The sequence below is a fragment of the Gobius niger genome, assembly GCF_951799975.1.
Source record: "Gobius niger genome assembly, chromosome: 17".
Classification (NCBI taxonomy): Eukaryota; Metazoa; Chordata; class Actinopteri; order Gobiiformes; family Gobiidae; genus Gobius; species Gobius niger.
Genome location: NC_136868.1, coordinates 15,673,610 through 15,699,892, shown reverse-complemented (window position 1 = coordinate 15,699,892; position 26,283 = coordinate 15,673,610). Strand labels below are relative to the sequence as shown.

The following is a 26,283-nucleotide window of genomic DNA, read 5'->3' as shown; positions in this document are numbered from 1 at the left end:
TGTTGTTACAGGAAACCACGTCCAGGAAGGAAAACGCGCCAGCTAAGTTTTTGTTTACCTTGCTGCCCGCCGTCGTATCTAGGCAGTCTGTTTACCTGCGCTGTTGCCCGGTGACATTTTGTCTGTCGTCAAAGATAGGCAACGCCCCTAATATCACCGAGCGCTGATTTTATTGAGTTTTCGTTAAGGTGGCAGACAACAGAGGCGCAATTCGGATCCATATTAAGCAAACGGGGCACACTAATTGCACCTATTCTCAGCCAAGCGCGCATCACCGCCACATATAAGTTTTGCGTGGGCGCATTCTTCACTCCCTTGAGAGGACAAACGTGGGAGTTTTTGTTACTGCGTGTCAATGCCACCTTAAATGACACGCTGACATAACAAGAACGTTTCTCTCCACCCATATCCGAGAAGAGTGTGTTAAGAGGTGTCTCACCTTCCCCACCACACTCTTATTACTGAGCAACTTACCGGTGGACTGACAGCTCCGCCGAGGCTTCGTAGGACACAGAGCTGCGGCTTCCCCATTGGCCAACGAGCTCAGGACCCTTGTGCGTAACGCTGTGTCCAGTTTAAAGACGCGCGGAGGTGTCCAGGGATATACATCGCGCTGGGATTTACCTGGGACTTGTTTTACTTTATGGTTATACCTTACATGCCAAAGCTGGGGGAACAGATCGAAAAACAACAGACTACTGCGCGAAGCTTCGCAGTTTTCGCCACAATAATTGGTAAGTACACTAATTACTGTGCAGTATTGAAACTGCTCGGGGCACTCATTGTCTGCATGAGAGAGAGGCGCCCCGGCAAATTGACACGAGGCATATTGTGTTGGTGGGTAAGAAAATTGATTGAAGACAATGAGTCAATAGAGGATCGATAAAGGCATGTTGTCAAGTGATTAGATGAGCCACCTTCCATGTAATTTCAGTGGACGTGATTAAGTTAATAAGGCTGGTATCGACTCGCGCAGAATGTCACAGCCAGGGTAAACTATAATGAGTGGATGACACTATAACAGTGATGGTCAGAAATACATCAAAAGACTCACCAACTACATATGTGTATATTTACGCATTGCAAAAAGATATACATGTAAAAGTTAATTAGCAATAATTGTCACTTACTTGTCTTCCAGTGTTTCCATAGAAATACAAGCTTTAAGTTTTTATTGTGTGCGGATGTGTGTGGCCGTTAGATGGCGTATGTGCACAGTTTTTTGTAAAGATGCCGCTTGTCTTAGGCTTCACGTTGAACAAATTCACAGCTATAGAAAAAAACAGGGTCATGGTCATCACAATGGACTTGTTGTTACTAATAATATTATTTTCCGCAGTTTTTGGCTACTTGGTTACTGTTGGCAAAATGCCACACAGTGTCACAAACAAGCAATCAAATAAGACAACCTTCTCTAGTTATTCCCGACAGATAGTGTTCACAATGCACATCCTCCTTCCTCCATGTCCGCCTCAGTGGCTTAACTGTGCTTTGCATATCCACAATCTCAATAATGAACTCCACTAGCGAAAAGTGTATGGTGTCAGCACTATTAACTGACCGCACTGCTTGTCACAGTGGAACAACTGTGCACTTTGGTTGATTAAAATAAATACAATTTGCCAAAAATGTTCAAAATTTGGTCCAAATAAAACATACCATGATCATATGTTTTGGTAATAAATGGTCTGTTACATGTATTAATATGTTGATCAGTAATACTGTAGGTAGCTACTTCAGAGCGAAGTTAAAGCGCCTCTGCTGTGTAGTGCTCTGGTATGAGCGCATATTTTGTTGTATGCTGTAATTTATTATGAATGGCCCCAACTCGCTGTCTCTCCACGCGGGTGTGAGTACCTAATTCCTATTGGTTGTTGGGAGCAGCGTCCTGAAGGATCGCTCCTGTGATTGGTCGGAAGCCTCGGGGGTTGTGGGCGTATTTTATCGATGGTGGAAGTGGGATACTTTGTGACAATGTTCATTGTCGATATATCAGTGGAGCTGCCGTAGTTGCGCAGCGGAGAGCCGCTCACTGTTAGCCAAGGGAGGCTTTCCAGCTTACGGACTTTGCATCTCAGGCTTTTAGATGCTTAAACCCACCAAAAGGACTTTGTTTTCTTTTCTTTTCTAGACATCGACGATTTTTTTTTTTACGAAAAGCCCTCGCTGGTGTACACTCGTGACATTTGGCTGACAATAGTTACTGTGTGGTAACACTCTCTATATGTAGCATTTAGGACGCTTGCACGTTGGAAAAAAGACAGACGAGCTGACAAAGACACTAAACCATATGTAAGTGACTTTCCCTGGAACTATATGTTATCGAGCAAAAAGAGGACGAATTGGCTTTTGCCTAAACTCTGGGGGAGCAAGAGAAAGCGACAAGACTCTGAATGCTGCATTTGAATTGAGAACAGAACACGGGGCGCTAGTCGAAACAACGGATCTTGTTCTTCATTTCATTCTTGCTTATCCCCGGCTGTGCGAATCTCGTCTCCCCCATCTCCCACTACAGGTTATCGGATGGACCAGCATCCCAGCGCCCGGAGCTGCACCAGTCGCGGTGCTTCGTCCTGCGAGGCCGTCCCGACTGAGCCATCCATGAATCTTTTCATCCACTCCACCACCGGCACACGCTTCGAGCTCTCCCTGCCCCAGGAGGAGACCGTAGACGGACTGAAGAGGAGGTTATCCCAACGACTGAAAGTACCTAAAGAAAGACTCGCTCTGCTGCACAAAGAAACGTGAGTATCGGATAGGGTATTATTATTTTTAGATTTGGAGTGCTTGTGGATGCGGCGCATAAGTAAACCAGTCACGTTGCTTTTGTCTTTAAATGTCATGCGTGAGTGAGGCACGCACTGAATACTGACCCAATAAAAATCCCCATCAAGCACCACTACAAGATGTTCATATTATGTGTATTTTTCCACCTTAAATTTTCAACCTTGGCTACCTTCACGTCAATACATTCAAGGAAGGCAACCGGCATCAAGGCTCACAGTATTGGAATTACGCATAGGGGACGCACCGGTCATTGGAACAGTATTGACCGCGCTATCTGCAGACTTCTATCGATTAGCCCCCGTCATTACGAATACCGAAGGCTGATTGAATTGCTAATGCTGCTCGGATCAAACAAGTTAAACATTGATGAGCAAAGTCACGGAGACCTGGTATGGCCTGTTATTTATTTACTTATCTGCAAAAAGAAATAAAAGTACCATAGGTAATAATAGGCGGTTTCACACGGTTGTGTCATAAATCAGTCATATCTTGTCTATTGGACTGTGCCACCTGTGTCACCGAAATGTATTAGTAATAGTTAAATCTAGATGTATAAAGATTGTATTGAAAGCAGGAGCATTAGGTTTTGCATGAATAAGTCCCAGATTCATTTGACTTGCCAACAGTGCAGGTGGTATTATTAAAGATAAAGTAAAATGGGGCTTACTGCATGCAAACAGTCAGCATTGTTTTCGGACCACCCTTCCCTCCCACTCATTGTAATCAGCAAATAAATCACATCATCCTCTCCAACCTGAAAGCCCCATTTTAATCCCCTCTCGTGCTCCTTAGACAGAGGTCTCACAGAAACCCTGTCTGGAGCTCCTTTGTTCGGAAGCATGAGGTGAAATTTAGGTCATACTACACGCTGTCCTCTATATTAGGCTATTGGAGTGGAAGAAGTCACTACACCTGAGTAACTCATTATAGAACAATAGAATTCGTCAATAGCAAAAGACGATTATGCATTATAGAGCAGCGTTTGCTATGTTTTTCTTGTTGCATATCCTTGAGTTGATCGTCACTATGGTTGTCTTCTATTAAGGGTGAAAAAAGTCCAGATATGGCCAATTGTACTCAGTGTGTTGTTCCAATTTCAGCAGTGCACTGCTGAGTGCTCTAAACATTCCTTGTTTGTATTCAGTGCACTTTGTCCATACTTGTCTTGATAGACAAAACAAATAATCTTTTGATTCACTTGCACAAAATAAGACTATCATTCACTGAAAAATTATGGACTTTCTTGTAGTGTGTTTACGCTTCTACTTAAGTTGTCCTCTGTTCTATCACAGGCAACTATCATGCTAGGCATATATCTGAGAGGCTTCTGCAGACAGCCACAGTGTTATTCTAAATGTTGATCTGTATTCAGCGCACAGCCTCTTCCTTGGTTATTAAATGCAATACACTGAGAGAAATAATAGAGGGAGAAATGGTTACCACTGCTTAGGCAAGTGGCAGTAGTGCCAAATCTCCTCTACAAGCAGTTGTCAAGCTCCACTATACTCCAAATTGAAATATGACAGCCCAATCAATACCTCCCTTTCAAGGACCTTTTCACCCACGGCTCTTTCTCCAAACTAGTTTTCAAGTCTGCTTTGCTGCCGCCTCTTTTCAGCTCAGGGCGTTTGTGTTTCTGAAGTCAGGAGATATTGTCAGCACGCACTAATTTTCTTGTTCTCTTTAACCCAAGGCGACTAAGTTCAGGTAAACTCCAGGATCTGGGCATATCAGATGGGAGCAAGTTAACACTTGTACCAACAGTCGAAGCAGGATTAATGGTAAGAGTCACCCAGCTACTGTATGTTTACATATAATTTGCAGATAAATAGACAAGATTTAAGTATACCCTTATATTCATATTGCTTTTTTACAATTCTTTTTAAAATCGCACAGTTGGATACATGACCTTTAATTACTTTATCCTTTTGCAGTCTCAAGCATCAAGACCCGAACAGTCCGTAATGCAGGCCTTGGAGAGCCTCACAGAAACTCAGGTATGAACTGTTTCCATTTTACACAAAGCAACTCACACTAGTTTCCCTATCCTTTTTGTGTCTATGTTTGCATGGGTGCTTTGGGAGTGGGGGTAGGGGGTTATAGCCATGGCAAAAATGCAGCTCTAGATACAACACAGATGAGATTGTGCACAAGCCTCTTTCCTTGTCTAATCTCGGCCCCTTAAGCAAACGAAACTAAACCGAGTTGTGCTAGAGCTGTGGGGATATAATAAGCAGTAACTCTTGTATCCTAGTAACATGCATGTGCACACAGCTGTGGGAAGCCTGCACAAGGAAACCTTATTTGACATGGCTTGTATATGGCTCTCACGCCTTGCTACCCACTTTTCTATTTAAATGCTTTTATCTAAGAGCTTTCCCTACCGTATTTTGCTCTAACCCACATACATACACACACACACGCACACACGCACATACACACACACACACACACACACACACACACACACACACACACTGCTAAGTTTCCAGGAAGCCAAGTCTCATAGTCATAAACATAGTGCTTAGATCACGAGTCGACAACCCTCTCACTCACTGTTAGCACTGAAGGTTCCTGGAAGCTTAGCACGCACATAATAAAAAAATGACACTTTGTATTTTGCAGTGACACATTCTATATGTTCAGTGTTTTTTGACTCATACAGGAGTGCTGTGACTCACCTTTGTGATCAATAGTGGGAATATAAAGCAGCGCTCGCTCGCTAGCTGTAGGGCGCAGGGCAAGGGAACTGAGAGGCGATAAGGCTGGGCGCACACACAGAGCGAACAGTGTATGACGTAGGGAGGCAAGCTGCAGCTGATAGCCTGAGTCAGACGCGTTTCCTCTGTGGCATTGGGCAACGGCGCTGACATGTACGTAACTGCACCGCTGACTGCACGCTGACGCCACAGGATGGTGAAATGAGATGTTCACATGCATTTGGAGTGTGTCAAGGACAAGTGCAGTTCGTCATCATAAAAGTATGTGTGTAATATGGAGATTGCGGGTTAGTCTCTGGCCTCTTGCGGGAAAGAAATATTGCACAAAAAATGAAGATGCTTCGTCCACTGAAAAGTGACTGACTGCGTGTCTTTCACAACTTGCACCAGCCACCGCAATGAAGATAACTTGGTTCATTGACAGTCGGATGGGTATGTTTACTCCAAAAAATGTAAATCCGCACAAAATATTCCCTTCGAGTATGAACTGAGTATGGAGAAATACTATTTACTTATCAGAATATGTCACTTCTGAAAGAGTCTGTATTGAGCATAGGCTTGGCATTGTATTGCATTGTCTGTTTTTACTTTTTGGTGGATTTCCTGGTTTGGCGTTTGCAGCTAGTAGCGCTGACAGCAGATGACAGTGACTGTGTAGGTGTGTGCGAGCGGATGTGTCCTTGATTATATTGGAATGGTTTAAGAAGACTTGACTGCATTTCGAGTGCGTTTGTTTGTGGGCTGGAAGCGAGCCGTGCCCGTCTTCATGTGGGATGCTTTTCGCAGAGTGATTGCTTGAATCCTGTCAATGATCGTTTCAGAAACATATTTCCTGTCTCTGCCTTCTTCCTACATTTTTTGCTTCAACTACTCTTTGCTATGAGTCAGGCTGCTTCTCAGTGGAGCTTATCGCGCAATCATTTCTATGCCGCCGTTAATCTTTGCGGCTCTGCAAGCATGAATAACAGGCTAAAAGGTTAAAATAAAGGCATCACGCTGCTTTAGTGTGTTTCTATCCCTTACAATTGATTCCTTCTTTATAATTCATGAAGCCGAATGGGATGATATAGATTGTTGGCAAAGATTACAGATCGGGGTAAGATTAGAAAAACACAAAAGCTTTTCCTCATTTCCTCTCTTCCCTAACTCCGGGGCTATCAAAAATCAATCAATGCACTTAGCTCTTAAAAGTGTCTGACATGATAGCTGATACGAGTCCTAAAAATAGCCCAGAAGTGGTGTATACGGGTGGCCACACTAGCCCCCTAGTCGAAGTAGCACCCCGATACCCCCTCTCTCAAGTATTTCGGACATCTCATACTACCTAGAAAGCACGCTTGATTTCGTGGGATAGGGGCTAAAGTAGATAGCCTTACCCTGTATTAGAACCCAAGGGGGGAGTGAGTAGATCGCAGCCAACCAGAAGGAGCGTGGCAGTTTGCACACAGATATATTTTGCGGAGCGCGAGTGAGATAGAAAAAAAAAAAAAACGTTTTATGGAAATCCAGGCAATTATCAGAATGGGAGAATGTGTTTCTGTTAACAGACCTAACAAGGCTCTATAATTTAAAAGTGCTGCGGTTTGCAAGTCTGGCTAACCAGGCGTAAAGCTATAACTGCTATCGGTCTGTCCATGACGGTATGGACAATCCCGAGCCCGCCTTAATTCCTTCTTTGGCATCTCGCTAGACTTTTCGCATGACATCTAAGCTGTATTAAGCCACTGCGTTCTGACAGCTCATCAAAATACAGTTGCCCTTGCTTCCTCTCTCTCTCGCGCGCTTCTCGTTCTGTCTCCTACAGGGAAGCGCACACACACACACACACACACACATGCAGAGACACACTGGAATTGACGGGATATATTTAAGAGGATTTCTGATGCTGCCAGAGAATGAAAGTGTCTGATCCTGTAGTCGAATGAATGCACAGTACCGGACAGCGATTTTAGCAAGGAGTGGAGGAAATGCTGAGTTTTTCCATTATATTAGGGTAATGGCTTTGTTCCTCAATGGATAAAGCCTTCATCACTGTAGAAGATCCATTCTATCACGGGTTACTGCCTACTCTCCATTTGCGTCTCGTTTTTGACTGTTAGTGACATCACCAGTCTATCTATTGATCTGAGTGTTAGGTTAGGTTAAGTTAGGTTGCTTTATTAAGGGAAAGAAAGGGATTGTATGTCGCTCATAGCACACTGATGTCAGTATAACAAACCACACAGGCAGGCATCACCCTTTACCCACTTTAACTCCACGTGCCCTTCCCCCATGCAACCACCTCTTTGTTCATGTCTTGAGGACCAAAATCTGCAACCTCTTTCACAATGCTTCAGGGTCACACACTTTTAGTTTTGGCTCGCCCCCCCCCCCCGACCCCCCTCCCGCTATCTCCCTTTCAGCCAGCTTATAGGCTCCAGATATCGTCAATTGACTGATGCTGCCCCGGCGCATACAGCTTTCAAAATCAATGCCTGGCCCAGCTGGAGTGATGCTCAGCAGGCCCCACAACATTGACAAAAATTCGCCTTGAACACTAGCACAGATTGGGAGTATCTGTGCGCTGCCATTCCCCAAATGTCCCACAGGGATGGGCCTGCTACATATCTGTTCTACTTTTCCTATACCTGTGCCTTCTCTTCCCCCCCTTTTCTCAAAGAAGCGGCTGGAATTGGAAGCAACACAGTTTTTTTTGTCACTGTGCCACTGTCTAGTTACAGGCTGGTGCAGTGAGCCTTATTCGTTGCAAATCTATGGGGAGTCGCATCTGGCTCGTACATGCTTCACTGTCTCCCCTAGGTGCGGCTTGTCATGGGGTCACAAAGGTGTAGGGGAAAAGCATGAAGGACAGTTGCGCAAAAATGAGAGAGAATGCACTGACATAGAGGATGACTGCAGCTCAATGCGGCCATCAATAAGCTTCTTCTTCCACGGCCCTGCCCTTTGTCAACCTTATCTGCATGTTAGTAAATCAGCCGGATTGACACCAGTGGAAATCATTCGAGACTAATTGTATTGAGGATTTGGGAGTGCACCGAATTGAAAAATGACTCAAGCCAGTCTATTGGTCAATATGAGTGGATCCTCCCTCCCTGTTTTCATAGCCCTCTCCTCTGCAATTGAAATGTAGGCCTCTTCTTTTCTTTATATATATATATATATGCGTGCAGCTTTGGAGTGGTTGTCTTTGCTCTTTTGAATGGTAATTTGCTTTTTGTTGCCTAAATGAAAGCTACAGAAATTCATTTGCCGCCAGAATGTGTAAATCAAATTGCGTACGGAATCAAAGACAATGCCGATCTGAAAGGCCCATTCAGCTTTCCACTAAATCCGCGCCTCGAAAAAAAGCAACATTAATAGGCAAGGCACGGCGCCGTTTTTTTTTGTTGCACCTGTGTAATCCGCTCGGTGATGCCCTAAATGCACGGAAGGGTGTGCTATTAGGTGAAGGGCATCGAGGTGTGCAATGAGCCAGTGAGGACTTAACAGAGCATCGCATTGTGCTGTTGTAATTGCACGCACCAGCATCCATATTTAAAATCCTTGTGTGCTCTGGCTCATTCAGCTGCAAGGGGGGGGGGATCTGTACTTGTCTATATCTGAGTCGTGACTATCATTGTTTTGTTTCTTTTTGTATTCTTTTTTTTTTCTTTCCGCCGCGGTGACACTGGGGGCTTTTGTGCTTCAAGTAGCAGGCATCGTGACAAGAGGGGGCTACTGCGTGGGAGGGATTGCGGCCAGGAATATCCAGCCTGATAGCCACCACCACCAAGTCTAATGAAGGCTGCTTCTGCGGATGGGGTGAAATCCCTAAGACCCGTTGCTCGAATATACAAACGAAAAAAAAAAACTGGAGGAGATGGGAATGTTTTATTGGCAAGATAAACGACACAGCGGCTATTGTTAAGCGGTGCCTCCACACCGGTGATTAAACCAGCAGGTAGAAAAGGCCAAGTTGGGATCATAAAAAAGAAGCATTAACAGACATGAGAGTTACTTACAAAGTGTAGCTAAAGGGATAGCTCGGGATAGTGCGCAAAAAAGTTGGGGAAATATCTAACCCTCGTGGATTTGGATTGTCCAGTTGTTGGGGTGTCCACGCCGGTGACTCGATCATCCTGAACTTTGCCAATCGGATCGCTTTTTCCACTCACATAGGTAATAGCCAGCTGGTACTCCTCTTGCACCCTCTGTTACAAACATCTCTACTGGGGGCCTTTGAAGAGCCCCCTGGCTGCGTTTTTAGGATTTGGGGTGCCATGGTGCAAGACGTCTATTGATTTTTTCTTTCCCCTTTTTTTTTTCCTTTTGAGAGGCTGTTATTGCATCTTTAGCCGGTGTGTGAGACTATCAATAGTGTCCCGGCGCGATCAAAACATCTGGGTCGATGCACGGGTTAATTTGCCGAGGTTTTGAAGCGCATACCTTACACACGTACGATCTCGACAGGTGCGTTGGAGGCTTCTTCCTCATCTCAAGGCTTCCCCCTCTTTCCCAACCATCTGTCCCACCCTCAAATCCTCCATCCTCTCCGGCACAAAGCTGCTCAGTTGTTCATGAATGTCAGCTCAGTGCTCTGTCTCCCTCTCTCTCTCTCTCTCTCTCTCTCTCTCTCTGTCTCTCTCTCTCCCACTCAACCCACCTCCAGTCTCTTCTTCCTCCTCCTGCTTATCTCCCAGCCTTAGTTCGCTTAGTGTGCAAAGGAAGAACGACTGCAAATGAGTTCCTTGAACCACAGGGACCCCAATAAATAAAACTGTCAGCCAGAGATGTCGAAAGGGGAAAAAAAAGAGGGATGGAGCCAGAGGCGCACTCTCACTGAATATTTCATCACCAGCAGCAGCAGCAGCAGCTCTCTGACACCCTGCCCCCATCCCCACGCACCATCCTCGGCTCCTCATGCCATCCAACCCCCTTCGCCACCATGTTTTACCAACCCCTCCTCCCCACAGACCGGCCCTTATCATATTCCCCCCCCCCCTCCCCTATCTCCGCATAGCAACCAGACCCTTCTGCCAAACAACATGGTCTGGTCTTCCACTACCACAGTCTCACTGCAACCATAGAGCGTTGAAGAACCCCGCTGGTAAGAGGAGTGGGGCTGCTTGATCAATTGTTGCAAATTCAAAGACTGCAGTTATTAAAGCCGTGCCAACTGTAAGATGTCCCGTCTCCATGAGGTCTGATGAAGCCCGCAAAGCCTGTAGTTTACACCTCTCTACCGACATCGTCTGAGATTTTGAGGTTGAGGTTCTTACATTAGTTTAGCAGTTCGTCTTTCAGTCTTCTTTCAAATGTTAATGCTCCTGGATATGTTTGAAAAGCGCTCAGCAAAAGGAATCTGGCTTTTGAGATATGAATTGCAGATCTAATTGCAATCACATGTCTTAAACCAGTGGCTATATTCAGATTCGTCCCAAAAAGCTACAGAGATGGTATTGCATATAGGAACAAAAGCAACAAAAATACTATGGCTACCTGTATTACCACAGAGCAGCCAATATCATATCCTCCTGTGATTAGCTTTGGTCATGGTTCATGGCTTCATGATGAATGTTACTGGCACACTACAAAGACACAAGTTCGTCAGACTCATAAACCAGGCATTAATCGACCCACTTCTGGGTTTTTAAATTTCCCGTCCCCTCTTGCCCAACTTCAATTGGCGTTAAGGTGCTCATCACAAATTCCTAACCACTCAACTGCTTCGTTGTGCATAGTGGGTGAGGTGAAGGCAATTAAGGGAGCTGCACTTTATCAACGCCTGAGTAGACGTGCAGCCCGTGTCATTTCTGTCAAAGATAATGGCGCTTGTATATGTTTTTTCTTTTTTTGGGGGGGGGGCAAACGCGCATAGACACACGCCTTGTTCTGCAGGCCTGACCACCTTGGCTTTTTGCATACCACTGCTGCTGCACCAGAAAGAGAACAATACAAAGCGGGTTTTGTCTGTCTGCCTTAGCAAAACAAAACAGGCCCCCCCTTTTTTTCTTCTTTTTAAACCAGCCCTATAAGCACCACTAGAGACAATGCGAAGTTGCTTTTGTAAAGATTCGGAATTTGCGGAGTGCTGCAAGGGCGGAAAAGATGAGCAATGAGGAGTGCAAGGAGGAGGAAAGGAGACAAGCCTAGAAGCGGCTCTTTTGTTTGGTTTACGATATTCTCTGAAGCTCCATCTATCTGGTGTGTCCTGACGTCAACGGTAGCGGGGCCACATTGGTGTCTGTCTTCTTGGCTGTGCTCCGTAGAGAGAGGGAGAGAGAGTGAGGCATGTTTGGACTGGAGCTGAGCTGCTAGTCGAGACCTCTGGGAATGGTTTGCAAGCCAGCTCTCCCAACACTACAGCAGAAACCCCTTCCCCCCCCCCACCCGCCCGCCCGCCCGCCCTACCCCTGTCTACTTACACACACACACAAATACAAGCTCGGCACTTCCCTCGCCTCCCTCATAGTCTCTGTCCGTCTGGAAGAAGCTTGTTGTTACACGATCACTCGCCAATCTAGCCCCTGGCAGGCAGCGAGGCAGGCAGGCAGGCAGGCAGGGCTCTCTCTCTCTGCATCCTCCCATCCCCCAGGAAACAAGGCCCTATTTCAGGTGTTCCACTCCACGGCTCCCGGCTCCGAACTACACAAGCTGTTCGCCCCTCTTCTTGTTCTTGGGGAAAATGGCGTGTCAGTCACAAACGATGCTGCTTGGAGTGGAATTCTGCACCTGAAGATTTTTGTTTTCCTTTTCTTTACAGCAGCACAATCTAACTGGGGGTGACATAGATAGTGCAATGTCTAGGAATATTCACTTGGGCTATCAGTCGCTCTTAACCGAACCAGAACTAAATCCAGCCTCAACTGCTAATCGTGTTAATATAACCGCCGTGCTGGTTTTACAGAGATTTATATACAGTCTTCTTCTTGCTTGTGTTTTGCGGTCAAGGAAAGCCTAACCGCAAAGATGCGAGAGTGACCGTGCAGATTACAGCTGCTGACATGTCCTCTATCATTTGCCCTGTCTTTGTTTATGTGGGTTTTTTGCCCTTTTAGTTTCTGCCCAAAGATGAGGTTGTGGTGGGTGGTCATATGAGTCACTGTAGCGCACAGCAGAGATTTTTTAACTCGCCTGTATGCTGGGGGGGACTAAGCCGGGCGCGTGTGAGCAACTTCTAAATTGACTTTGTGACTCAACCACGCCTGAGACTTTGAGACCAAGAGTGACACAAAATCAGCCGGAGGAGGCGAAGAGAGAGAGGAGAGGAGAGGGGGGGGGGGGGGGACAGGCCTCACTCTCCTCCCGCCTAATTTGGAGCTGCCATGTGGTGTCGGGAGCGCAGTAGGAGGACATGAATTTCATCTGGTGGTTTTGAATAATCCGCAGTAGTCATTATAAGGGTAATCAAGCTTCCTCTGTGTTTCTCCTGCTGTCAGTCACAGCCAGGCTCCTTTGCATCGTACTTTTCACTCATGTACTACATATGTAAATGTGCAGGGCATGTCTTCTTTCATAGAGGGAATAAATATGTATGTGCAGGTTTTAGAAGATGCATTATGTAAACACACACAAACAGGCTTTGAAATCCTGAGAGCATAGGCGGGCCCTCACATAGGATAATGCCATCTGCAAGGTGGGGTTTTCTCCGACTGAAGTTTCACCTCTCCTGTAACTCTCCGCGCTATTGTTATTACATGCACACTCCCTCATTTATAACTGGGCCATCTGCATATACACTTTGTATTATTTCTACATAGACAACTGCTGCTGCTGCCACTTTCCCTTTTACGACATAAACTATTACGACATACACATTTATTTATGCCCTTTAATACTATCCTCTCCATTTACACACTGTCCACTGCTGCCAGTCACTCAGATACCCCCCTTCCCTGTCCTGTTATCTCCTCCATCTCCCCCCCACCTTCTTAAAATACCAGCCCCCTCCTCCCGCAGTTCGAACTTAGCCCGCACCTCAGTAACAGCTCAGCCTTGACCTTTTGCACATGGGGTTTCCTGGGCCCATCTCGAGTAGCACCCTGTCCTTACTTCACACCCAGACCTGGAGGCATGCTGGCTTTATTGTGGACTGTATCAACAAGCCATTAGCGCCGGCTACGTTTACACTGTTGGGAAAAGCAAACGCAGGCGGATTTTTTATTTAACCGTCATAGCTGTAGGGCGAGTTGGCAATTTGTACTCAAGATGTAGCCAACCAATCACGCACTTGGAGAACTTTTTATATAGGTACCCTCATCAAAAAACATACTTGGAGTTTTGTTTCATTCACTCTACAGACTTGTAATAAGCGGTCAGATTATCCGAAGTGTGTAGCTCCCTCTGTTGGCGTATTGTATAACTACATTTTATAGCATTAACACTTCTGGGGGTATTTTCTAGACACATGAACATTATTTCAAGTTATGCGACAAAATATCAAGGCTAAGGGGTAGTTTAAAAAGTTTTAATAAACATCAAACTGTAAAATATTTTGAAGGTTCTTTAGAAAAAGCTTAACTCATTTGTGTTGATTATTTACATACAGCTATAGGATCACCCCGCCCCCCCGCGTCTTTTCACCTGCCTCTCCCTCCCCTGCTTTTTCCAAAGCGTGTCAATACCAATGTGCAAAGGTCACCCTGGCAACAGAGAGGCAGCGGTCGATAGAGAAATAAATAAGCAGAAAGCAAAAGGGAGAGAGGAGTGATGGAGGGCAGAGCCTGGTGATCGCGGGGTTAACTACAGGCCAATGTCTCCGAAGCACACTCCAAAGACAGTGGCGTCTGGGGGGAATCAGGCTTTCACTTTTGCTTCTGTCTTTGTATACATGTCTCTATTGCCAGTTATTACTCTTTCTGGGAGACATGCCTTTTTAGTGTTCTTTCATTGAGCGTGTATGGCCGTGTCTATCGTCAGCGATCCACTCGACTTGCCTCTTTGGATAGGCGCACAGGGAAACCTAGAGAATGTATGTGAAGCCCTACCTTGTATTTGGTGAGAAGTGAAGGGCCAAAGAAGACGTACTAAAAATACAGTGGGAGGCCAGCGTTAAAGAACAGAGCGGCGGGAATGCAGGGGGAGAACACAAGAGTTTGGTTGTTTTGTGAATCCTTAGGCCAAGTCGTGACAACTCCTCTTTAGTTTGTGGGATTGTGTATGACTGTGTGTTCGTCCGGAGGTCAGTGCAGGCCACGGCTCTTGGCTGCTCCACCACTCCAAAAATGGGCAGCCCTTCCAGATCCGCCGCGGACCCATGGACAATCAGGCATTCTGTGAGCGAAAGGCGGGCGGGGTGTATTTCCTGGACGTGGGACTGATTTTTCAGGCCCCGGGCCAGACAGAAGGGTGGCCTTTGTTCCTGGGCTGAATGACACTGCTGACTAAGAACAGGCTGAGGGCAGTGGGAAGAGGAGTGGGCTCTATTTGTGTTTTCCACTGGCTTTCTTCACGCACTGCAGATGTAAAAGCCCCAGTGTTGGATAATAGTGAAAGACTCATAATGCACTAATGGGCCGCGTTGTGTGCTGCGTTCTGGCAGAGGGGGTCTGTCTATGTGCATCGGCAAATTAGGAAGCAGACCAGCATCATTTATTGAATGTAAAAATAATCTACCATGACAGTATCTACACTGGTGAATGTGTTCATAAGAATATACAACAACATTTCAAACCAACAATGAATTTACTCACATGCTTTCTGAATAACGTGACAAAATGTTAAACATGAATCTCATTGAACTGTGTAAGTTTAACAGAGATTGTTGTTTAACATTTGTATCTTGACCTGGATGGAGACATCAGCCTACATGAAGTCACATGTATGATGTATGTACATGACTCAACTAAATTCTGTTTCTACATTCTGTCCTCAGGTCAGTGACTTCCTGTCAGGCCGCTCGCCGCTCACCCTGGCGCTGCGCGTTGGAGACCACATGATGTTTGTGCAGCTGCAGCTGGCAGCACAGCAGTCGGGCGGACCTCAGCTCCAGCATAGACACGTCATCACTCGGGGCAGTGGGGACAGTTCATCCCAGCCAGCACGGGGTAGTGCGGACAGCAGTGTGGGACAGCCTGCGGGACAGAGTCGTGTGCCCCACCTGCACTCTCAGCACCACCCGCACCATCCACACAGTCCCAGCTCACACTTCTCCCCGTCTCACCCCTCCTCCACTCCCTCTCCAGGACCCCTGTCCTTCCCCATGCCCTCTTCGCACCACCAGCCGTTGCCCCCTATGTACCACCAGTCAGCCTCATCCGCTCACTGTAGCCCACCAACTCCACCCCCTCCTCCCCACTCCCCTCGACCAGCCCACGTGCCCACGAGCCTGTTTCGATCTCCGACTCACCACCATCATCACTACTACCACCAGCCTTTGTCAAGCCAGTCTGGCCACAGCATGAGCCAGGCCAGCCCAGTAGCCCCAGTCCTGTGCCCAGAGGTAAGTGTCTTTACACTTTTAACAGATTAAAAAGTTGTGGTTTAACCAGAAGTTGATCTGTTTGTACTACATCCTCAGAATCAGTGCTTTAAATGGGCCAGCTTAGTACGCATGGTATCGTCTAGGCCCCAGGTTAGACGAGCACAGATGCTTTCTCTGCCTGTTTGTGGAGTTCTGCAGACTGCGAGAGGTGTAAAAGCCTAAATATGCATGTGTCAGCATTTAGGGAAAAGACAGTGAAACATGCAGTTGCAAAACTACACGAGTTGTATCAAAGAACGAGTAGAATCCAAAAGTTAAAAACTTCACATTTCTCGTTTTTTTTTACCACCACTTGCACAATAGACTGGACCAGCCCTTTTTGAGGCACTTAAAGCACTGCTTCGAACCATAGTGTAGTTAGTCATTGTAGCAATGTTCTGTTCGAACACAAAGTGGGGCACACCCTGCAGTCCTCTAGATATTCCTATGACCTCATCTGAAATAATCCCCTGCACAGATGAAAGACAAAATGGACTGAAAACAATCATTAACCTCTGTGTTGCCAGTGCTTATCATTAACCTTTGCTCCTAATAATGTAACATGGAGTAGAGATTTAGGGAAGCTCCACAAATGTTATTGTCTGTGTTTGCCCTTCCGTGTCCCACTGAAGACAAAATAAGAGCCAGATGTTTATAGGCTATAATGGGAAAAAGTGCTGTAGCGTCATTGTACGAAGGACATGGCTATTCTTCATCAGGCATTCACAAAGAATGCCTGATGAAGGCACTAACAGTACAAGTGGGATTCAGATTGACTTTCACATTTAAGCAGCCTGATTTTGATTCAAAGTGGGACACACTAGTTTCCATATTTAGTCGCATTGCACATTTGGGAAAATTAATATACCCAGGTCTTGTCGCTTGATGGACGTAGGAAAGATTAGGTTTCCTGCTTAGGTTACTTACAGTATGTGTACACATGGTAGTTAGTTATTGCCTGGAAAGGTCACTCAGGGGTATCTTTAGGAGTTGCGTATACTTTATACATGCTATATGTTGAAGTCTAAATATCATGGGAGTCAGGAGTGGGACATTGATAAGGAGCTGTACAGTAATATGTTGTCCTTATGTTCTCTGCAGGCAAACTGCAGCTCTACCACCAGCCCAAACAGTGGCAGCAGTTCCTCCTCTCGCTCCCGCAAACCTGGAGCCATCATCGAGAGTTTTGTCAACCATGCTCCCGGGGTCTTCTCAGGCACCTTTTCAGGTACTTCTGCATTTTAATCCCCAGGCACAGAAAATAGTAACCGATAACAACAATACACAGCACATTTGCATAGATGCTGAACAAAATACTTTCTCTTTTTCAGGCACTTTGCACCCAAATTGCCAGGACAGTAGTGGGCGCCCCAGACGGGACATCAGTACCATCCTGCAGATCCTCAATGATCTCTTGAGTGCGACTCGCCACTACCAGGGCATGCCCCCCTCCCTGACGCAGTTGCGCTACCAGACCCAATGCGGGTCGCCCACATCCCCGTCTCCACCCCCATCGCCCCCGGTTACTGGCATGGCAGAGCTCGCTGCCAAAGCTACCTCAGTGCCCTCCTGCAGCCGCAGCAGCCCCCCGCCAGTACTGCATCCTCTGGTGCAGTGCCAGAGCCAGATCCACATGTGCAAGCCTCCCGGTGAGTGACTCCACTGTCTGATCCTGCTCACGCAAGCATGTCATCCACACAAACCAAACACACACATTAAGTCATGCGCATCCCTTCCAGCTCTTGTCGGCAGATGTTACACACTTGTAGTGCTGTTCTTTTATAACTGACTTCTGAGATGATTTGTTACATAATACAATTTCTCTGTAATCTCACTAGATTTAATTGTGTGTTATTTGTCTGTTTATCATCTTGATGTAGTCGGACTCACTGTCATTGCTATTAAAATGTTTTAATAAGCCACTGCTTTCAGGCAAAGCTGTCACTTTACAGAACAAAAGCAGTTTCACTCATATCTCCTCCTTAGAGGATAGAGGTGCAAAGGAGTGGCTTGAGGACGGAGGGGGGATCCCCTCAGTAAGGCTATATGTGCCTCCGCAAACTTGTTCAGTCAGGCTTTACCTGTCAGTCTGGCCAGTGCTTTGTTTGTGTGCTCCTAAGAGATAGTTTTACCCCTTCCAGCCAGGGCTGGGCTATGTTTAGATTAGATTAAGCGTTGAGTGGTGAATCTAGCTCCTAAAGAAAAGCCACAGCTGGGGCATGTGTGGACTGAGGCTATAAGGCTGGTCTAACCCTGACATACCCAGGCCTAGGGGTTGGGGCAGGGCAGGTGTGAGCAGTGCAGATTATACACTAGCAGGGGCTGTTTTAAAGCTCTTTCCTTGAGAAGATACAGGATGTGGAGTGTCAAACAGATGTCCAGCATTGATAACATTCAGTCAATGTTGTAAGGTTAGACTTGCTGCGCTGGGAGAAACAGCATTGTCCTCTGCTGAATCCTTATCTCCTGGTGAGGAAATTGAGCTACTCTGTGGTGAGCTGTGGGTAAATTTTGTTGAATAGTCCAACTGGGAGGGCCCTCCAATGCAGTGATTAATGTTTAATGTTTCCTTTTGTTTAGAAAAGCAAGTGTATACACTTCTATTGTGGCCGTACTGCTTTGTCCTCTTTGTTTTACGACTGTGTGCACGAGCAGGATGAAGCGTTTAAGTCGCTGCAGTCAAAAGAGCTGGCTGGGATTTATAGCCACTGTGGCGTATTCTGTGCATCACACTGAGCAGTCTTACAAACGTTCACTGAACAGATGGAATAACACAGGCTTATTTTCCTAACTCAGGGAAGACCTCTCCTCACGGCCCCCTCCTCCTCTTCCTCTTTTCAGCTCTCTCGTTCACATTTTGCAGCCCACGCCACTGTTTCCCCCATTTGCTGTCCAAAAAAAGCCCTGCTGTAAAATCCATCTCTCTTCTTCCTAATCACCCCCTCGTTCTCTCCACGTCTGTGTTGTGCATCAGTACATTGTCAGTGCACATTTGGCCTTTAAATAGATAGATGTATTCCAATATGCAGCCCTAAATACGAATTTTGTGGGGAGAGAGGGCAGTGAGACGCAGCGGAAGACTGGGGAGTTGTTCAATTCTCAACACTGTGTCCTATTCTTCACGCAAGTGTTTAATATGCCCGACCGCCCACCATGGGAGTGCCCACTGATTAGCCAAAGCTTCCAGTTGAGGCAAACCTGCACTGAAAAGCCCATTTCTGACTTTACAAGTAGCTTCTACTAAAAAAAAAGAAAGACTAGAGTTTCCAGTAAAGCTCCTAAGAATAGCTGACAAGGACTGGTATGCTTTTTGTCCCATCTTTGTCTCATGAAAACTGATGACGAAGCTTACTCCTCAAGTCTCATCAGCTAAAATGCAATGGAAGACTTAACATGCCCACTTAGCTTCTCAGAAATGCATTCGGCTTGCTGGAATAGCCCTCTGCTTCCCATGTGCTTGAAAAATGTGTGTGTGTGTGTGTGTGCAGGTTGAGACAGCCCTCTTGAAAATGTCACATAGCTCGGCTGTCTCCTGAGAGCCTTTACCCTTTCCTCTTGCAAGTTCATGTGCGAGGGGGAGATGACAAGCGTAAATAAAAAGCTCCGAAACATACACACGGGAACACATAGTTGACCACAAATGGCTGCTCTAAAGGCCAGCGCGGTGGTTTGGTGGCTCCGCTCCGTAATTTTTTGCTGACAGAGAATACGTGACAAGGTTGGATTTTCAACAAGCTTTTAGAATGACCTGCCAGGCTGATTGTTAACTACATTCCAGTACTGAGTAGGCTGCTGGACCCCTGCCTCGGGCACACCACCCCCTCTCCCTGCCTCGGGCCAGTGTGCCATTGTGTGAAGGCCTAGTGGACAGGGGGCCGCACGCAGGGCACCGGGCTGGGCCTTTGTGAGTTGGAGGAAGGGGTCAGAGGAGTGGATTAGGGAAGGCTGGCTGGCCTTTTAGTCCCACTGCAGCTGTTTCCATAGAGCCACGGGACGGGCGAATGCTACAAGCTAAGTTTGTAGCAGAATGGTGTTTAAACAGTAACATAACCACATTTTGCACTGTCAGACTGTCATGACATCCTCCAGCAGGGTCTTTCACAAGATTCTTTTCACAAGATTTACTAAAACCACATTTATTAATGACTCACTGCATATGAGCGTCCCGGGACACACTCACCACTGAAACTATAGGATTTCGTGCTTTTGTGCTTTTATGCTTTCTTCTTTAAAAGTGCTTCACCCTGTGATTTCAATAATAAGGTTTCCTTGAAACGTAATTCCCAGAAAGTCATAATTTATTGCCATTTTACATTGGTTGCAGTACACCTCCCGTGCTCATCTTTCTATACCCATCCCCCTTGTGCCCTCTTTTAAGATCTGTCATCTCATGTTAGCTCATATTCGCTTGGCACATGCGAGACAGAGGGGGTTTTGTGCGTGCCCCCAACCATCATTGAGTTTAAGCGCATTATCCACTGTACAGCTTTGGTGCTTCTCACTACACATGCCAGTCTATAGTGCCAATCTCTCTGCCAATGCCCCAGTGACTGACAACAGCCGCACGAAGCTATCTTGCAAAAGCAGCCAAGCACATCAGGTGCCCTTTATTACTCGACAAGGAGAGGAGTGAGTGTGCAGGAGAGGAGGATAGAGCGATGGAGGGGGAGAGAGAGAGAGAGAGAGAGAGAGGGGGAATGCAAATGAAGTCTAAAAGTCATTGAAGAGCTTGTGTCCCTGCAGGGCTGTCACTGCCCTTTCACAGCCTGTCAAAATGTTCATATTAGCCTGAACTGGATTGGTTGCTTCACTTTGGTGAGTTTCATTTGGTCATAGAGGACAAATCGTTCCATTATAAATGCACTCCATTTGGTTCTGCGCATCTCTCCCACTCATCATCTGACTTTGCTGCAATGTGAATCTCCATTTCTATCTCTTTTTATCCTTCTGTTGCCCACATCCCCTCCCTCCTTCCACTTCTACCCGGTTCCCTGGATGCTGAGCAAACACAATGTTCTCTCTGCAAGATCACAAGACTTATCAAGGCAAACAAACAAACAACAGCACTAAGACAACTGCAAATGAAGGCCAATCTTTATACAATCAATAGCAGGAGAAGCTCCTTTAATCTCCCCCTGCGTCCCGCTCACTGCAGCCCTCCTCCCCTCACCACCTCTTCCCCCCCTACACCACCCCTCCTTCTGCTGTTGGTGCTCCCTATCTCCGTCCAGCCCTTGTGTTGCTGGGCTGGGCTCAAAGGCAAGGAAAACTGACTGACGCATCGATTATTCATAGATCACCCCTTCTTTCTTTCTCTCTCTCTGTCTATAGCTTTGCCCGCAGTGCCTCATTGTGTACTGCTCTTAGATAGGAGAGTTTGGTGTCTATCTGAAGCCTGGAACCGAGCACTAGAAAGTATAGCGGCGCACGCACAGAGCCATTACTTTGCTTTTTGATTTTTTTTTTTCATTGTGTTAACATGCGTATTGTTTATCCATGCAGTGTTATTGAGCTACGACTTCTGCAACATCATTACAAAGCCAGACCATCCCTACACTACACATCAACAAAGCACATTGATTTTCGTTTATTGTTCAGAGAAACTGATCCAACTCTATGCAGCAGTAGCGCCCCTTTCACATAAAGTGGGTTGAATCAACTTTTAAAGATTTCCGTCAGACACATTTTACCAGGCCACCCCTTCTGGCACTCCGCTTTTCCATAGTGTCATGCACATGGTCTGTAGTGGTTGCTGAGAAAAGCTCTCCTCCCTTGTAAAACCTGCATGTTGCGTTTCCTGTTTGCTCATTGTCACTGCCACCTCTCCCTCCCTCTCCGTCGCGCTCACGCCGGCTGGGTCCTCCAAGGTTGTTGTGCTCACGTCAAGCGCCCGGTCTCCGCAGCGGGGCTCTGGGCCAGCCTCAGTGTGTCTGTGTGTATCTGCGTGTATAGTCTGTCCTTCGTAGCCGGGCCCTAATAATAGCCCCACTGTCATAAACATAGTCTGGAGATCCCTGCGGCCAGCTGTGTCCGGCCTTCCGCCCAGGGCTCCGGTAGTGACGCTCATGAATGAACCCGCGCACACACGTAAACACACCCGCGCTCGCATGCACGCACACTGACACAAAGTTTGGTGGAGCTCCAAGCACATTCCCAGAGCGCTTGCCAAGCCAAAGACCAAGACCTCCTACGGCATCGCCAAACCGCTTGATAATGCTGACTTGTGGCTAAAATCTGCGCTAGAGTAGAGCACCAGCCATAAAACTAAAACCACCTAAGCAAAAAGAACGAAAACATTCATGGGCATAGATTAATGTAGAGTAAGTGGACACTGCTTGCTTACTTACTTTATACATACCAAAATAGTTACCCCAGAGAAAGTCTCACATTGACTATGCATTCTAAAGCACATTGTACAACTGAGTGGTGCCTTTAGCCAGTGGGAGCAGGGGAATAGGCAGAACAGAATGCAAGGGAACAACCCCTTTGCAGCAGTGTATACGAATGTCACATGGAGATGAGGCAGCGGAACAATGGCCCACTTCGCGCCACCCCATCACGACCCACGTGGTATTCCATTTAAAGTAAAAGTTTCAATACTTCGCTATAAGTAATTGCTTTGTCTGGCTCACCGTCACATCAGCTATTGTCATTAATCATTCGGATAGAGAGCTGCCCTTACAAGTTAACCATTCCAGACAGAGCCATGATGACAAATTCTCTAAGTACATCGTAGTCATTGAGCCTTTGTTTAGAAGCGACAGCACGTTTTAGTTCATCGGGAGACTCTGGTGAGTATTTATAGACGGCAAAATGGCTCGATCCGATAAGCAAATGAGAGAAAGAAGCGAATTAAGCCCACACAGATTTCATTCCGATGTGGGGAGGAGGAGTAGCGGGAAAATCGATTTGGAAAACTGCCACCTACGGCTGATCTGTATACCCTCCACCCTCGGCTCCCCTGTCCTTTGCACTATCCACCCCCCTCACGTGGTCGGTCTTTTGCCCCATTTGCCCCTGGGGGAGGAATTCCTTAACCCACTGCTGCCGCCGCAACTGCCACCCCCACCCTCTCTCTCACTCCTTCTGCCCCACCTTGCTGTCTCCGGGGAGACTTGGGGCAGCACAAGTGGGGGTTGGAGGAGAGTGAAGTGGGTAGTGGTGAGGAGGAGGGGCTGTTGGGTCAATGAGCTGAGAGTAGGAAGCCATAATAAAGAAAGAAAAAAAAAAAAAAAAACCCTATCCCCCACCACTACCACCCCACCTCTCTGCTTACAATTTCCATTCGCTTGCATTTTGTATTGAAAGCCAATAGCGTTGTCCTGGGCCCCGAGATGGATGGCTGCACTAGAGCTAAGGTTTAATCAATAGGTCTTTTTAATTTGCCATCGATCCACGTTAAAAGCTACTGCGGGTGCTGGCCGCGTGAGTGTGCGCGCACGTGCTTAGAAGTGTGTTGTTTTGTATACGTCGGCCTGTGTGAATGCGCGATGTCGTTCAATGTGGATTGAAGTCCGCGTGCGTTGTGTTGTGAGGAAAGAAGGGTAGGGGGTGGGGGGCACCCGGGCTGAGACTTGGAGAGGCCAGAGAGACCTAGATGGCCACTGTGCGCTGCGCTTTTTGGTTTATTGACATTCGAGACCCGACATTATTTAATTATTTAATTCCCAGACAGATACTAATGGAGCTGGCTAATAGATTGCGGTCGCCGTTTCCCCCCCCCCACATCTTCCCTTCCTTTGCTTTCCCGAATATACACGGAAATGGAATTAATTTCGATTGGGGGGGGGTGTAGGGGTGCGTTCACTCGTGGTATGTCCCTCGAGACCCCGCTCTGCCCATAGTCACATCAACAAGCGGAGGAAATCACATTCATGTCATCTGAAATCATGCGTCCGGATATCATTGCTACAGATGGATGGGCTGTCCAAGAGACAAGCATCTTAACCTTGACTTATGTTGGCATGCTTTGGCCTTGTTACTGGATGTAAGGTGTCCCCGTTGAGCTATAAGGGGGGGGCAAAACAGCGCAGAGGGGGCTGATGATGATGTGCGCTGGGGGAGGTGAAGATGTGGTTTCCACCGTTAAAGTGTGTACTTGAGCGCGCGAGTGAAAACTTGTGTGTCCTAACATTATCATTAAGAGCGTGCGGCTTCATCTGCTGCCTGTAAACATATTGACATTCTTCTCCGTCTTGCTTTGTTTAGTGCGGTGGTTCTGATATGTTTCACGGAGTGTCAATACTGAAAATGTTTGCGGACTGAAATGAGTTTTATTAATATCTGTTCAATGACTGAAGCAGATATAAATCATGTCTTAACTAGGACGGGACACGAATAAGCCTGTATACCTCCTCTACTGTTGCGCTTGTTTCTAACCGTGCGTGTGTTTCGCTGTTCCAGGTGACCGGCTGCGTCAGACGGAGAACCGCGCCACCCGCTGCAAGGTGGAGCGGCTGCAGCTGTTGATGCAGCAGAAGAGGCTGCGCAGGAAGGCTCGGCGGGACCAGCGCGGGCCCTACCACTGGCTGCCCAACCGCAAGGCCGGGCGCAGCAACAGCAACAGCAGCATGTCCAGCGAAGGCTCCCTGGACCTGGACTTTGAAGACTCGGTGTGGAAGCCCGACGTCAAGGCCGACCTCAAGTCCGAGTTCGTCATGGCCTAAGAATTGGATATAGCATATTTTCGGGCGCGCAACGGATTGAGATGTTTTGCGAGAGAGAGAGCGACTTGACTCCACGCGGACTTTGAACCCATTCTGAAACAATAGCAACAAAACTCTTTTTTGATTTCTCGAGCGAAGGGGCGTCGGACAAGCCGCACACAGAAAAAAAAAAAAAAAAACTCAGCAGTGTCAAAAGACTTTACCTGCACTTGAGCATAGCAGAAAGAGGGTGACGGTGATGGTGTTTCTTGAGTATTTTGTTGAACTCACTGTGGACATGAAGCACTCCACACTGGACTTAAACACACAGGACAGAAGCACCACGAGAAAAAGGCAGAGCTAACGGACTGTACGGATTATTCCTATGGGCATTCTTCTCGATCACACCAACCAGAATTCACGTTTTACCTGTTACGGGGTGGTTGAATCAGATTTTGTTTGTTTTGATTTGTTTTTTTGTTTTTTTTCCTTTTTTCTTGCCATTTTGAAACATATAATATTTTATAAATGATAAAATATGTAGCATTGTTCACAAAGCATTCAGGTTTTCATAGAACAGTAAAAAAAAAAAAAAGTTGATTTTGCACATAATTTGTAACAACCGGTGTGCAAGGAGGCAGGGCCTGAAAGAGAAAAGATTATGAAAGTAGTGAATCTCAGTGGCATAGGGGTATCGATAGGAATGAATAAACAAACAAACAAAAAAGAATATTAACAGAAAGTGCTTTAGAGGAATTACAAAAAAAACTTTAAATATATGGAAAAAAATCTATTTTTTATTTCTCGTCCTATCTGCTGTTTTGTAAAAGCGGCAGCCCTCTGTGGCTTTAGTCAAGTCAAGGACTACTAATTAAATGTACATCAGTTCACTCATTCAGTTCATTGATGGGGTTATACTTGTCGTTTCATAACTATAAGGAGTTTCATGGAGCCCACCTCGCGTCTTAGAGACCTGAAACGACTAGATCTTGTGTATATAACTGTGACAACTGGCAAAGGTTTTTGAGGGTGTGTGTGTGCGTGTGCGCGTGTGTTTGACGTGTACATTATTTTGCAAAATGTCCCATGTTGTGTCCAAAATGTCTCCTTCCAAATTCCCCCCCCCCCGACGTTTTCTTAATTCACCGCAGTAAAAGCATGAAGAGTATTCGCATTGGTTCCCCGTTCAAAAACGTGTCATCCTGAACAAACTATTGGCAGAAGGAGAGCAAGGATCGAGTTTTTTTTTTTTTTTTTTTTTCATATATAGTGCCTCCACCAGTTCATCCATTGACATATCAGGTTAGACCTTTTACAGTTTTGCTGCTACACATGGGGACGTTCAAAAGTTGGGGGGGCGGGGGCGGGGGGGGGGGGGGGGGGGGGGGTAATAGTACGTTTTTTGCATGCAAATGTGTGAAACTGCATTTACTTTTTATTTGAGGGAAGATTTAAGAAAAAAAAAAAATTAAAACTGGTGCTGTGGGGGAATGAAGGTTAACAACATGCATGATTTTGTGAAGAAAAATACAACCAATGCTGCTTTTGTTGGTTCGTCTTTTTGTAACAATTCATTTTGTTTTGTACAACTTTTTGAGGGGGGGGGGGGGGGGGGGGGGGAGTGTCCTGCGATTTACAGACGCAAAGCCAAAACAGATGAAGTTAACGGAACATTCCTGTTGTTTTGACA

General features: G+C 46.4%; 1 protein-coding gene across 2 annotated transcripts; it reads left to right on the top strand.

Annotated features, from left to right (window-relative positions):
* Positions 1 to 444: 444 nt before the first annotated feature.
* midn (midnolin) lies at positions 445 to 25,949 on the top strand. Of its 2 annotated transcripts, none has more exons than XM_079574568.1 (8): positions 445 to 734; positions 2,516 to 2,744; positions 4,481 to 4,568; positions 4,722 to 4,784; positions 15,361 to 15,927; positions 17,050 to 17,176; positions 17,280 to 17,597; positions 24,352 to 25,949. In XM_079574568.1, exons 1-8 carry the CDS (start codon positions 644 to 646, stop codon positions 24,612 to 24,614), a joined length of 1,746 nt encoding a protein of 581 aa, XP_079430694.1. In that variant the 5' UTR covers positions 445 to 643; the 3' UTR covers positions 24,615 to 25,949. The 2 variants fall into 2 exon arrangements, with proteins under 2 accessions (XP_079430694.1, XP_079430695.1); XM_079574569.1 differs by lacking the exon at positions 445 to 734 and adding an exon at positions 1,920 to 2,292 and having other exon boundaries at positions 24,352 to 25,948.
* The last annotated feature ends 334 nt before the right edge of the window (positions 25,950 to 26,283 follow it).